Source organism: Chaetura pelagica, unplaced genomic scaffold (assembly GCF_000747805.2).
Source record: "Chaetura pelagica isolate M959 unplaced genomic scaffold, ChaPel_1.0 scaffold243, whole genome shotgun sequence".
In the NCBI taxonomy this organism is placed as follows: domain Eukaryota; kingdom Metazoa; phylum Chordata; class Aves; order Apodiformes; family Apodidae; genus Chaetura; species Chaetura pelagica.
In genome coordinates this window covers 1,277,689-1,290,853 of record NW_009952712.1, presented here as the reverse complement: position 1 = coordinate 1,290,853, position 13,165 = coordinate 1,277,689, and the positions used below count along the sequence as shown (strand labels likewise).

The 13,165-nt window shown below is 46.3% G+C and overlaps 1 protein-coding gene across 1 annotated transcript; it reads left to right on the top strand.

Annotated features, from left to right (window-relative positions):
• Position 1: 1 nt before the first annotated feature.
• Positions 2-12,514, top strand: LOC104386058 (methylcrotonoyl-CoA carboxylase beta chain, mitochondrial-like; the record flags this gene model as incomplete). Its single annotated transcript, XM_009994591.1, has 12 exons — positions 2-48; positions 1,923-2,119; positions 3,018-3,196; positions 3,871-3,951; positions 4,359-4,537; positions 5,504-5,696; positions 7,987-8,078; positions 8,558-8,714; positions 9,375-9,497; positions 10,080-10,228; positions 10,692-10,773; positions 12,431-12,514. Coding segments are annotated over 12 exons (1,563 nt in total), but the record flags the coding sequence as incomplete, so codon positions are not given.
• Positions 12,515-13,165: the final 651 nt, after the last annotated feature.

The following is a 13,165-nucleotide window of genomic DNA, read 5'->3' as shown; positions in this document are numbered from 1 at the left end:
CCACGTGTATGAGGAGAACGTCAGGAACAGCGAGGCTGTTCTTCGAAGGTAACGAGCTGCTTTTGTGCTGCTTTGGAAGCGTTTGCTGCTCGGGAGGCGCTGGGAGAGACACACACACACACGGGTTCTTTTAGGAGCTGCTTGGCACAAGGATGCTAACCCAAAAAGCCCAAAGATTACCCAAAAAATATTAAAATGTCTTTATTTACTTACTCAGCATTTTGAAACTTGCAGTTTCCTGGCAGCTCAGTTCTCAGGCAGCTTCCCTGCACAGTGGGTTTTGCACAGATCAGCCCTTACAGGTTTCAGCCCCCCTCAACAAGATGTGCTGAAGTGCTGGCTGAAAAGCCTAAATCTGGGTGCAGGCTGCGTTAAAAATAGTGTGACACTGGTTTTTGCATGCATTGCCCAGAAGAAAATAGACCCTCATGAAATCTGGCTCGTGTGTGGTTTTGTAGGCAGAGGCATAAGTGGTGACTCACACATTAACAGATCCCCCCTGAAGGAGCAGCTGACACTTCCTGCAATTAATAGTTGCTCACTGATAAAAGCAGGAAAATGTATTTTATGTGTTTGTCCTTAAAGACCGGATGGCAAAAAAAAAAATCAAAGGCCTTTGTTGAGGGGAATGGTACATGGGCTGGAAGCAAAGCTGTGGAGAACACACTGTGCCCTCCTGTGGTGGCATTTGCAGCGTTATTAAAAATCCTTAGCTCTTCCCTCCCGAGGTTTTTCAGTCTGTGCAGTCTGCAGGAAGCCACAACGAGGTGCAGGAGTCATGCACAGAAATGGTGCTTGCACGCTTAGCTCATGCAATTGGGCTGAAAAATATTTTAAATGAATGAAGAGTGTGGTTTACTCAAGACCAAAATTATTTGAGGTGCCACGTTTGTCTGCAGTTGATTGGATTCTTGACCTGTATTGGCTGCTGCCCTGACCATGACGTTGGGAATCACTTCCTCTCTGGATGGCTGCAGTGACTCTGCATTATTCCCTGCTCTTAATGCATCTCTGCTGTGCTGCAATGTCTCTTGCACATTTAGTGATGTGTTCTCCCCACCAGTTACTGATTTTTGTCAGATAAACTTGTTGAGGGGGACTGAAGGAGGAAGCCTTTGACTGGATTCTCCCCTAGAGGAGCTGGAACATGGAGATAAAGGTCCATGCTGGCTCCATGGGACAGCAGTGTGCCCTCGTGGCCAAGAGAGCCAGGAGTATCCTGGGGTGCACTGAGAAGAATGTGGCCAACAGGTCAAGGGAGGTTCTCCTCCCCCTCTACTCTGCCCTGGTAAGACCACATCTGTTGTGTCCAGTTCTGGGCTCTCCAGATCCAGAGGGACAGGGATATGCTGGGAAGAGTCCAACAGGGGTGACAAGGATGATGAAGGGACTGGAACACCTGTCATATGTGGAAAGGCTGAGAGACCTTGGGCTGTTTAGTCTGGAGGAGAGAAGGCTGAGAGGGGACCTGATGAATGTCTGTAAATATCTGCAGGGGAGTGTCAATAATGGGCCAGTCTCTGTTCAGTGGTGCCTGTGAGAGGACGAGGGGAAATGGCAGCAAGTGACAACACAGGAAGTTCCACCTCAACATGAGGAGAAACCTCTTTATTGGCAGGGTGACAGAGCCCTGGGACAGGCTGCCCAGGGAGGGGTGGAGTCTCCTTCTCTGGAGACATTCCAAGCCCGTCTGGATGTGTTCCCGGTGATCCTGCTCCAGCAGGGGGTTGGGCTGGATGATCTCTAGAGGCCCCTTCCTGCCCTGGTGACTCTCTGAAAATGTGAATTCCTCTTCACTCACATACCTTTCCTATGACAACTCTGCAATGTGGTTAAGCACCGTGTTCAGTCAGCCAAAGGATAACCTGCAGGTAAAGGTGGCTTTCATTAACCAAAACCTGGCTTGTTTTTTTTAACCTCAGATACTCAGAACTGCTAGAGAGAGTCAGTAAAGGAGGGGGAGAAAATGCCATCTTGCGTCACACTCAGAGGAACAAGAAGCTGTTTGTCCGTGAGCGCCTGAAGTTGCTGCTGGATGATGAGTCTTTCCTTGAGCTGTCTCCCCTGGCAGGCCTTGACATGCCCTATGGGGATGTCCCTGCTGCTGGCTGCCTCACTGGTAATGGCTGGAAAATGCCCTGGGAAGTGGGGGGAGTTGATCTGTTTCATTGCTCATCTCTTCAAATAGGATCCGCATTAGATCTCAAGATGGGTTTATGGGCTGAGGGGGTTGTTTTGAGCTGCCCCTGTTGGAGACACAGCCCCAAAGGAAGGAGGGCTTTGAACCAGCATGGTCCTTTAATATAGTTTGGGAGATGCTGTTTGGGTGCAGTGGTAAGTGGTTGTAGGTGGTGTACATCAGTTGTAGTCCATAACGGCTGCACAGCTTCCCAGGGTACCCAGCCCTGCTCACTGAGGGTGAGCTGTGGGATCCTGCTGGGAAAGGAAAACAGATGCATGTACATCAGGTTTATGGAATATTTTAGTATCTTAAGAGTGAGCTTTCCTTGGAAGAGTGAAGGCTCTGGGGAGACCTTAAAGGACCTTCCAGTGCCTAAAGGGGCTCCAGGAAAATTGGTGAGAGACTTTTAACAGGGGCAGGGAGGGATGGGATGGGGGGCACTTGTTTCAAGCCCTAAGAGGGGAGATTGAGATGAGATGTGAGGGAGAAATTCTGTGCTGTGAGGGTGGTGAGACCCTGGCCCAGGTTGCCCAGGGAAGCTGTGGTTGCCCCATCCCTGGCGGTGTTGAAGGGCAGGTTGGATGGGGCTTGGAGCAGCCTGGGCTGCTGGGAGGTGTCCCTGCCCATGGCAGGGTTGGGACTGGATGAGCTTTAAGGTCCCTTCACACCCAAACAACTCTGTGATTCTAGGATTCCGTCCCTGTGTGGTACTAACAACTCCATTTGCAGCTGCCTGATACAGCATCGCCAAAGTACCATCCCAGCTGTAATTTGGTCCGTTGATTCATCTGTGGAACTGTATAGAGTCCTGATGAGTATCTGATACCACCTGCAGGAATTGGCAAGATCTGTGGGATCTGGTGTGTCTTGGTGGCAAGTGATGCAACTGTGAAAGGAGGAACTGTGTATCCAATTGGAGTGAAGAAGCAACTGAGAGCTCAAGAAATAGCCATGCAGAACAGGCTGGTGTCTGTGTACCTCACTGACAGTGGGGGGGCATTCCTACCACTACAGGTAATCCTGGAATCACTTCATAGAAGGAAGCACCTATGTCTGTCTTAATCATACTAATTTTTAGCAATAAACCTCAGATTTATGTTGTGTTTTCTTGGCTGGCTGACTTTGGTTGTCTGTTATACTTAAACTGAGTTTTCTCCAGAAATCAGATTTGAAGATTCCTCACAGTGATGATCACTTTGGCTGATCTTGAGTCTAGCACCTAGCCAGAGTTTAGCAACTTGAGTATCAGAGGGGGGCAAAGTGCTGGCCAAGCAGGGCTATTTCCCAGTGTGCTGAAATGCTTTCTTGTCTTTAATAAATTAGCACATTGTTTGTGGGTTTTATTTTCTATTTCAGAATCTATAGAATGACTCCCTATTTTATCACAATGTTTGTGATGGTAATGCAGCAACCTCCATGGCCTTTAAAAATGTAGGTTTCAAAATTCTTTCTGTAAAAGGAGAGTTTGCACAGCTTGCTTCTGCTTTTGAAACACGTGGGTATTTCTGTGCAATTGCACAATGTGTAAGGCACTAAGTGCTGTGGGAATGCTGCAGGTGAAGGTTGGGGGCTGATTGTTAGTGGGGAGCTGCCACAAGTCAGTTACCATGTGAATGATGGTGCCAAGAGGGACTTTGGCTTTGGTACTTAGTATTGAAACTCAGGTTGTCTTTTCTCTGTCATGTCAGGCCGAGATGTTTCCTGACAAGCTGCACGGTGGCAGGATGTTCTACAATGAAGCCATCATGTCTGCCATGAGGATCCCTCAGGTACCGTGTCCTGGGGAGCACAAGTGTGGTCTGTGTGGTCAGTAGCATTGGGAAGAAAGTTTCCTTCTCAAATAGATTCTAGGAATAACTCCCAAACGTGCCATCTCATTTCTAAAGCTCACCTGCCCTGCTCTTGGGGAAGGGATGTTCAGATAGTAGCTCACCTGACAGTGCTTCAGCCTTAAGGGTCTTCTGAGTGTTTCTCAATGGGTGGTGGTGGAAAAGCATCAAATCACCAGGTTATTTTAGAGTAAACCCTGAGCTCTGTTCCTGCTGGTATTTCTGTCTCCATCCCATTGTTCCCCAAGTGGTGATTTAGTCTCTTGAGTGTTTCTGAGATGAAAGTGGTGGCTTTGCCTTCCCACCCTCCCCTCTCCAGCAGCTTTGTTTTGGTTGCTGTCCTTCAGGTGGCAGTGGTGTGCGGCTCCTGTGTGGCCGGGGGTGCCTACATTCCAACCATGGCAGAGGAAAACGTGATGGTGGATAAGATCGGGACACTCTTCCTTGCTGGCCCACCTCTGGTCAAAGCTGCTACAGGTGAACAGGTCTCTCCCGAGGACCTAGGAGGAGCCAAACTTCACGCTGAGTATGTGAAATAAGTCTTAGCAATAGGAGGGAATTCAGCATGCTTAGCTTTCAAGAAACTCTCATTTTATCTTAAGTTAATATGACTGAAGCTCCTTCAGTGAAAGGATGCAGCACGGTCCTCCAGGGCTGAAAAACATGCAGTGAAAAAATCCTATTAGGAATGATACATGAATTATTATACAGGTTGGTGGCATTCAGTTGTACAGGTGGGTGTATCATGAGGCTAGATACAACACTTAGAAATGAAGGAAGTGACAGGGCGTTGTAACTTCAGCTTTATGACATGCCACAGGCACTTGCCACTTCCACATGGACAGGAATCTCACCTAAGTGCAGAGGTCAGGATCAGGGCCAAAAGGGGAACCTGTTATTACACTCTTTGCCTTCCTTCTCAGGTGCAGGTTTTTTGTTAGAGCAGTCAAATGGAAGTCAAATTAAGTGATGTTTTGGGGTGGAGCAGGAACTGGACAAATGAGGGTTTGGTTCCCCATTTTCCCATGTGTTTTCTGAACAACTTCAGGCAGGTTCAGTTCCTCTGTGCCTCAGAGGGACCAGCTGTAGCAGAGTGGCACTTGTGTGACAGTCAGCTGGCTCTGCTACACTTAATAAGTTCCTTTCTTTATACCCAGGCTGCAAGTGCTTATTTTGAAATATTTTTAAAAGATCCTTTTCCCTTCATTATATTGTTTGCAACAACATCACCATAAAAATAAATTTGAAGGTCTTTCTTTAATGTAGGCAAGCACAAAGGTCATGGGGAAGAACTTCTCCTTACTGTGGATTTATGTTGGGGTTGGGTTGCACAGCAGTTCCCCTGACTCGCTGCTTCCAGCTCATTCATAGGAGAGCAGAATCACACCATGTTTTCCAGGGAGAGTCAGAGGTTTCCTCCTTTAGTTTGGATTTTCTGTCAGAACTCAGATTTCATTTGTTCAATGCTAATCCATGCTGCACTCTCTGCTAGAGTCAGTGGCTGTACTGACCATTTTGCACCTTCAGAAGAGGAAGCCTATGACTACGTTCGAAATGTCATCTCCACGTTGAGCTACGAGCCCCTGCCAGAGGAGCTGCAGGAGCATGACAGCCCCCTGTACAGCTCGGAGGAGCTCCTGGGCCTGGCACCACAGGATTACAGGTGTACTCTTCCTGTGAAACTGGTACAGTGGCAGAAACACTTGTTTCTTCCTCCTCCCAGTCTGCTCTGCCTGGTAGCTCCAGATTCTCTTGGAGAATCCTGAAGTAGAATCGTAGAATCATAGACTAGTAAAGGTCAGAAGGGACCTTAAAGATCATCTAGATCCAGCCTCCCTGCCATGAGCAGGGTCACCTCCCACCAGACCAGGCTGCACAAGCCCCATCCAACCTGGCCTTGAACACCTCCAGGGAAGGAGCTTCCACAACCTCCCTGGGCAACCTATTCCAGCACCTTCCTTTTGGGGTGGAGCAGGAACTGGACAAATGAGGGTTTGGTTCCCCATTTTCCCATGTGTTTTCTGAACAACTTCAGGCAGGTTCAGTTCCTCTGTGCCTCAGAGGGACCAGCTGTAGCAGAGTGGCACTTGTGTGACAGTCAGCTGGCTCTGCTACACTTAATAAGTTCCTTTCTTTATACCCAGGCTGGAAGTGCTTATTTTGAAATATTTTTAAAAGATCCTTTTCCCTTCATTATATTGTTTGCAACAACATCACCATAAAAATTAATTTGAAGGTCTTTCTTTAATGTAGGCAAGCACAAAGGTCATGGGGAAGAACTTCTCCTTACTGTGGATTTATGTTGGGGTTGGGTTGCACAGCAGTTCCCCTGACTCGCTGCTTCCAGCTCATTCATAGGAGAGCAGAATCACACCATGTTTTCCAGGGAGAGTCAGAGGTTTCCTCCTTTAGTTTGGATTTTCTGTCAGAACTCAGATTTCATTTGTTCAATGCTAATCCATGCTGCACTCTCTGCTAGAGTCAGTGGCTGTACTGACCATTTTGCACCTTCAGAAGAGGAAGCCTATGACTACGTTCGAAATGTCATCTCCACGTTGAGCTACGAGCCCCTGCCAGAGGAGCTGCAGGAGCATGACAGCCCCCTGTACAGCTCGGAGGAGCTCCTGGGCCTGGCACCACAGGATTACAGGTGTACTCTTCCTGTGAAACTGGTACAGTGGCAGAAACACTTGTTTCTTCCTCCTCCCAGTCTGCTCTGCCTGGTAGCTCCAGATTCTCTTGGAGAATCCTGAAGTAGAATCGTAGAATCATAGACTGGTAAAGGTCAGAAGGGACCTTAAAGATCATCTAGATCCAGCCTCCCTGCCATGAGCAGGGTCACCTCCCACCAGACCAGGCTGCACAAGCCCCATCCAACCTGGCCTTGAACACCTCCAGGGAAGGAGCTTCCACAACCTCCCTGGGCAACCTATTCCAGCACCTTCCTACCCTCATGGTGAAGAATTTCTTCCTGATGTCTAACCTAAATCTCCCCTCTCTGAGTTTAAAACCCCTTTGTCCTCTCACTACACACCCTGGTGAAAAGTCCCTGCCCAGCTTTCCTGTAGCCCCTTCAGGCACTGGAAGGCCACTATGAGGACTCCTTGGAGCCTTGTCCTCTCCAGGCTGAACAACCCCAGCTCTCTCTGGTTGCCCAGCTGTCCTCAGTCTGCAACGAAGCAGAACAGCAACAATTCTGTAGAATCATAGACAATATTTAAGCTGAAAACCTGCTAGAGAGAAAATAATTACTGATGATGCCAGTCTGTTCCCATGCACTCTCTGAGATGGGGCCATGTCAGTGTGACTTGTACAGTGTTGGCTGCCTTGAGAATGTCCTGTTTTCCCCCTCCCCTGCCTTCTTCCCCCAGATAATCATGGCTCTATCTTGTAACTGAAGTGGCTAATGAAAATACTGACTGAAAACACAACAAAGCTCAAACTGAACTTGTTTGAGGCTGGGACAGATGCTAGTACATAAGCAGAGACATCCAGAGCTGCCCACACTGTTGTCACTGTGTTGTTCAAGAAGACATTTAGTCTCCAAGGATGTCAATCCAGGATCTTTTCCAGGGGTGAATCCCTACAGTTCAAGGGACTGACTGCAGGAAGCAGTGTAGCTTTGAAGGCAGCTTTTAAACTGTTTGAAGAAAGCAGGAGCAATATGCTGCTGTTTCTTGTGCACACAAACTGCAACTGCACATGCTGGGGTCTTTACACCCTTTTGATGAACATAAACAGCTCTGCTCTGTAACACTGTAGTAATTTTGGAGCAGAACTTTGGCTTGAAATACATGGTTGGTAATCAAACATAGACACTAATTGTTGTTTCATGCATATTGAGTATTTAGTGGAGCATCAAACACAAAAGGGCCTCTATGCTCACGTGGGTTGACTCCTTGCCTTACACAGGTCCCTTTGCTAATTGAGCAGAGTGTCCTTCAGCACAACATTCCTGTTTTCATTTCTGTGCAGATTCTGAGCCGTCTGCTGGATGGAAGCAGATTCCAGGAATTCAAGGCTAATTATGGGACAACGTTAGTAACAGGATTTGGCCACGTGGAAGGGTAAGGCTGTAACATTTCACTATCAAAATGTATGGACATATTTCTCTAAATAGCTTTCATATCACCATCAGGTTTCATGGCATCCTAATAACAATGATCTTGAAGTTCTGAATCAGTCAAGAATTGGAAATAAAACACTTCTGCAAAGGCTGGGCTATCTCTGAGCTCTGAGTTCATCATGGTCCAGGCCAGTAGCAGCAAAGAGAGTGATGACAAATTAATGGATTTCATGACTTTGTGGAATGATTTGTTTATTCCCAGAAATTACTAACCAGACAGTTGGAATATTGACGTGTCAGCAGATTCCTTAAGAAATAAGTAACAGCATCTTTGAAAGTGTTCCTTCCCAAGCCGAGCTGAAGGCTGTCATCGCTTCTCCCCGACATGGGGGTGGGAAAATACCCTTCAGAACACTGTGAGCTACAGATCCTTAACTTCTGGGGTTTAGAAGAGCCAATGTTGATGTGTCTGTTTTGTAGGCACTTGATGGGGATAGTAGCCAGCAACGGGGAGCTGTCTCATGATGCTTCTCTCAAGGGCAGCCACTTCGTGCAGCTCTGCAGTCAGAGGAGCATCCCCATCCTCTTTCTCCAAAATACTGCTCCACCTCCAGCAGAGCCAACAGGCATCTCACAGGTGGGCACTTCTAGTGCAGTGTGCTCAGCTCAAGTAATGCCTTGCTCTTTGGTTTAAGATTACATTTTTGAAAGGATTGTTAGGAAAATATTTAAAAAAAAAAAATGCTCTCAATGGTTTAAACCAAGTTTGTTTGACTTTGTTTTTAACTCTTTTAAGCAGGTCTCTCTAAAATGGTATTGTCCAGCTGGCATGCAAGCTGTAAAACTTGGAATTTGTAGTTCTTTTCACATTGAAATATTGATTCTTCAACAGGAAAAATAGATATTTCTCTTCTAGAAAAGTGAAATACTACAGTATGTTTTGTCCTGGGCTCCAGAGAGCCTCACAGTAAAACCAACATGAGATTGAGCAGAGCCTGTTCCTGCACCCAGTTCCTCCTAGCTCTCACCAGCGCTTGGGACAAAGCCTGGCAGGATGCTGTTGTGTCTGAGCTGGGGTTGCTCAGCACTGCAGGTGTTTGCAGAGGGGTTATAATTGTCTGGCTGGTTGACATTGTTAAAGAAATGCATGATGTTGGTGATAAGTCTTGGTGTTGTGGCAGAAACTGTCACACAGAACTGTGAGGAAAGAAACATTTTAGAACCACAAGTTGGGTGGGAGTGGAGGGAAGCTAGAAGAAAGACTTAAAGGTTCTAAAAATCTTGGTTTTCCTCTCAGGCAGAGGCTCACTCCAGCAGGCTGAAGGCCCAGGCCTCCATGATGGCAGCTGTTGCCTGCGCTGCTGTTCCCAAAATAACCGTCGTCATCGGCGGCTGCTTCGGCAGCGACAGCTACGCCATGGTGAGAGGGCTTGGGACAGGCTGCTGCCCTGGAGCAGGAGTGCACTGCTCTGCATCTTAGCCAGCCAGCTGTTCCTGGGCATTTTGCTTGATCAGCTGTTGTTGGGCACTTAACTCGATGTGTTATTTTAACTACTTCTCAAGCAAGAAACGCACCACAAGCTGTGATGACTGAACGCCTGGTCTGGGAGCCTAGAGCAGGGGCTCAGACACAGCTTAGCTGAAAATGTCCCTGCTTGGAGCCCATCCTGCCTTTCCCTCAGCATGTGCCATGTGTTTTCAGTCACCAGGGAGCACATCTCCCTCAGCTGTGCTACTGTGTCCTGTCCCCCTTGCTGGTAAGGGCAAGAGGGTGCCCTGTTTGCTCAGGGTTAAACATTTTTGGAGGAAAAATGAAATAACAAGAGGGTGATAGCGGAGGCAGCGGGGATGGGGTGCCACAGGGTGTCTGTGCTGATACAGGAGCTGGGTCATTAACACTTCACAAATTAACCTGTATTACATTCTGCCTTGCACTCGGTTGTGTCATCCCACAGCCACCTTTTGGGGATTCATTTCAGTGTGTTTGTGCTTTTCTTTGTAGTGTGGGAGATCGTTCAGTCCAAACTTTCTGTTCCTGTGGCCTAATGCAAGAGTTGCCCTTGTGGATCCAAGACATTTCTCTACAGTCCCACGAGCTGGGGATGGTGACTGTACAGGAGATGAATCAGAGCTAAAACAGCTGAGAGAAAAGTAAGGACATGAGCTCTAAACCCTTGTGGTTACTCTGGGATTTTGTTAGTTAAATTACCTACTTCAGTTCATCCTAGAAATCAACACATCCCAAACAAATAAAGCAAACCTGAATCTATTGAAAAAGATTTTGAATGTGTATGTAATTCCGTGCCTACTCTTAGGATTTTCTCAAGAAAACACAAATGCTTGGCTTAAAAACCCAACAAACAGTCCCAAAGCCATGTGACCTCAAGCTATTCTGCCATGTAAGACCTGCAGGTGATACCTGAATGTGGAGGCTGCTCTGAACTGCAGGATGACAGAAGTGCAGTTGTGTGTTTGCTGGATTCTAATGAGTTTTAACAGTAGTGCTGCACTTTCCCTTGAGATTGAAGTCTTTGCCTTTTTAATCTATGACTCCATTTTACTGGCCTGAGGGGTTTTATTCCATTTTTGTTCTTTAATGCTCTGTCTCCTCCAGGCTAGAGGAAGAAAGCAGTGCCTTTTACTCCTCTGCCAGACTCTGGGATGATGGTGTAATTCTACCTCAAAACACTAGAAAGGTGAGTTGTTTCCTTATGTGTTCTTTGCAGCACATTTTGTCCTTGGATCACAAAAGGATCTTGTGGCAAATGCACAAGCCTGTGACTCACTCAGGATCAGTGGAATGCTGATTCCCTGCTCTCCCACTCCTCCCTCCATTTTCTGTGGCATTTAGCTTTGCAATTCTCATCTTGTCTCTGTTAGTCTGTCCAGAACAATTCTGTTTAATTCAGGTTCCCTTCTGGTTATTTGACTGCAGCATTTCCTCATGGAACGTTTTCATTGACTTTACCACCTGATTCTGTATCCAAATCCTTCTTTTTCAGACTTGCATTATCACCCACATTTTCACTCTTTCAAGTCCAGGCTCTTCCCTGTTCACATTGTTCCCATTCTTTTGTCCTAGGATGTTTCTTTTTTCTACTTCCTCTTCCTGCTTGTAATTTGCAGCTTATATTTGGGGTGCCCCCTTCCTCCTCACCTTTCCATTTCTTTTTTCACTTGGCAGACACCCACTCCATTGGATTAGATTTGAAAGCTGCCATCTTTGCCCTTCCATTTTTTCCTGGTGATGTTGTTTATTAGCCAATCTTAAAACATTCTTTGAACTTCTAGAGCTTGTTTACTTGACAATCACAAATAGAGCCTGCCACCAGTTAATCCTCCTCAAAGTGCTTGTAGTATTTGTGATACTACATAGATGTTAAATATTTTCTGTGGTGTTCATGGGAACTTGGATAATGGGAGAGCACTGGGAAATATTTGCTAGCACCAGAAGCCCAAGGACTGCTCCTCTCTAGGAACTACACATGAAAAGATGTGAGAGTTGGAATGAATCAAAGTTACCTGGGTAATTTTCACCAGCACACCGCAGCTCATGGTTACTCCTTTAGCTGTTTTTTACAATATTCCTTTGCTACTTTATCCCAGTTCTTGCTAATAGATGGAATTTATGTCTAGCTTTACCTGCCCTGACAGCACGTACTCATTCAGACTCTTAATGTTATTTTTTTTTAAAAAAAAGAATAGGCTTTAAAAGACAATGTGTGCTCTAGTACCAGTGGAGCATGTGCAGAGAATTAGGAAAATGCTTACCATGACTCTTGCTTTCCAATAAGGTACACAAGAGGTTTTGGCAAAGGAGGCTGTTGTCTGCACCATGTGATAAAAGTGAAAATCTGAATGGAGAATTCTCTTGTTTTTGAAAAGCAAAAGCAGTGCTGTATTTTCTGTCCCTGTTGTCACAAGACACCAAGAAAGATGAATTTTTAGGAAGAGGTGGATGTGGAAGAGCAGGATGTTCTGCTGATTTTTGATGTATGGTTGGGAATCTTGGGAGAAACAGGTTATATCACAGAATGGATTTTCCTGGGAGTTTTACAGCAAAGTAGCTTCCTGCTGTTCCAGAAGTGATTCTCTTGTCACAACAGTGACTTTAAAATGGTTTGGTGGCCTCTGTGTGCAGTGCAAAGGCTCTGGAATGCTGAGGATGCTTCTTCCTATGCCATACCTGGCATTGACACCCTTTCCCCTCGCTCTTCAGCTGACAAGTGTTTGTTTTAAATGTTCATTCTTTTGCAGAAAATAAGAACAAACATCAAAGAATGAGTGCAGAACTGGGAAGTTTTACTAAGTTTTGTTCCAGAGGCTCATTGCTTGTGTTGTGTTTTTAATCAGGTGATTGCCCAGTGTTTGGAGATCACAGAGCAGCAGAAGTACCAGGTGGTTTCTCCATCTCAGTACCCTGTCATCAGGATGTGACTGCAGCCATTCCCAAGCAATCAGCCTTTCAAATTAGCACTTTGGACTAGAGATCTTTAATGTCAATGATTTTCTAATTCTTTGTTAACATTAAAAATGTTAAACATCACAGACAAACAAGAATCCTGGAGCTTCAGTCTGCTAGCAATAGGTTTGTGTTTTGAAGCCCTGTACTACGTTAGTTGAGCATTTATTTTGTGGAGAGGCAGGGGGGAAGCTCAGTCTGCAGCACACTGAGGAACCACATCCATCCCAAGCCGTAACAATTGCTTGATGTTTTTCATATTCATGTTTTAGTATGAAATCCAGAACTCAAGAAACTGCACGAAATGGGGAAGAGAAGACACATGAGCTGGTAGTGTGGGCAGTTTTCTGCCTTCGGAGAGGGCAAAATGCCTCCTGACACAAAGCTGGGGGCTGCCAGGTCAAATTGCCAAAGCAGCTGTGGAAAGGCTCCACGTGGATTGCTCTGAGGATACTAAAGGAGCAACCAGGGGGGGATTTAAATCCGCAATACTTCAGTATAGGCTAAAAATGGCCTCTTCTCAAGGCAGGTAGCAGAGCAGAGGCTGCTGTTCCTGATGCTGCCACACACAGGCACTGGGATTGCACTGTGCCCTTGCATCCAGCTTTAACTTTGTCCCAGTATTT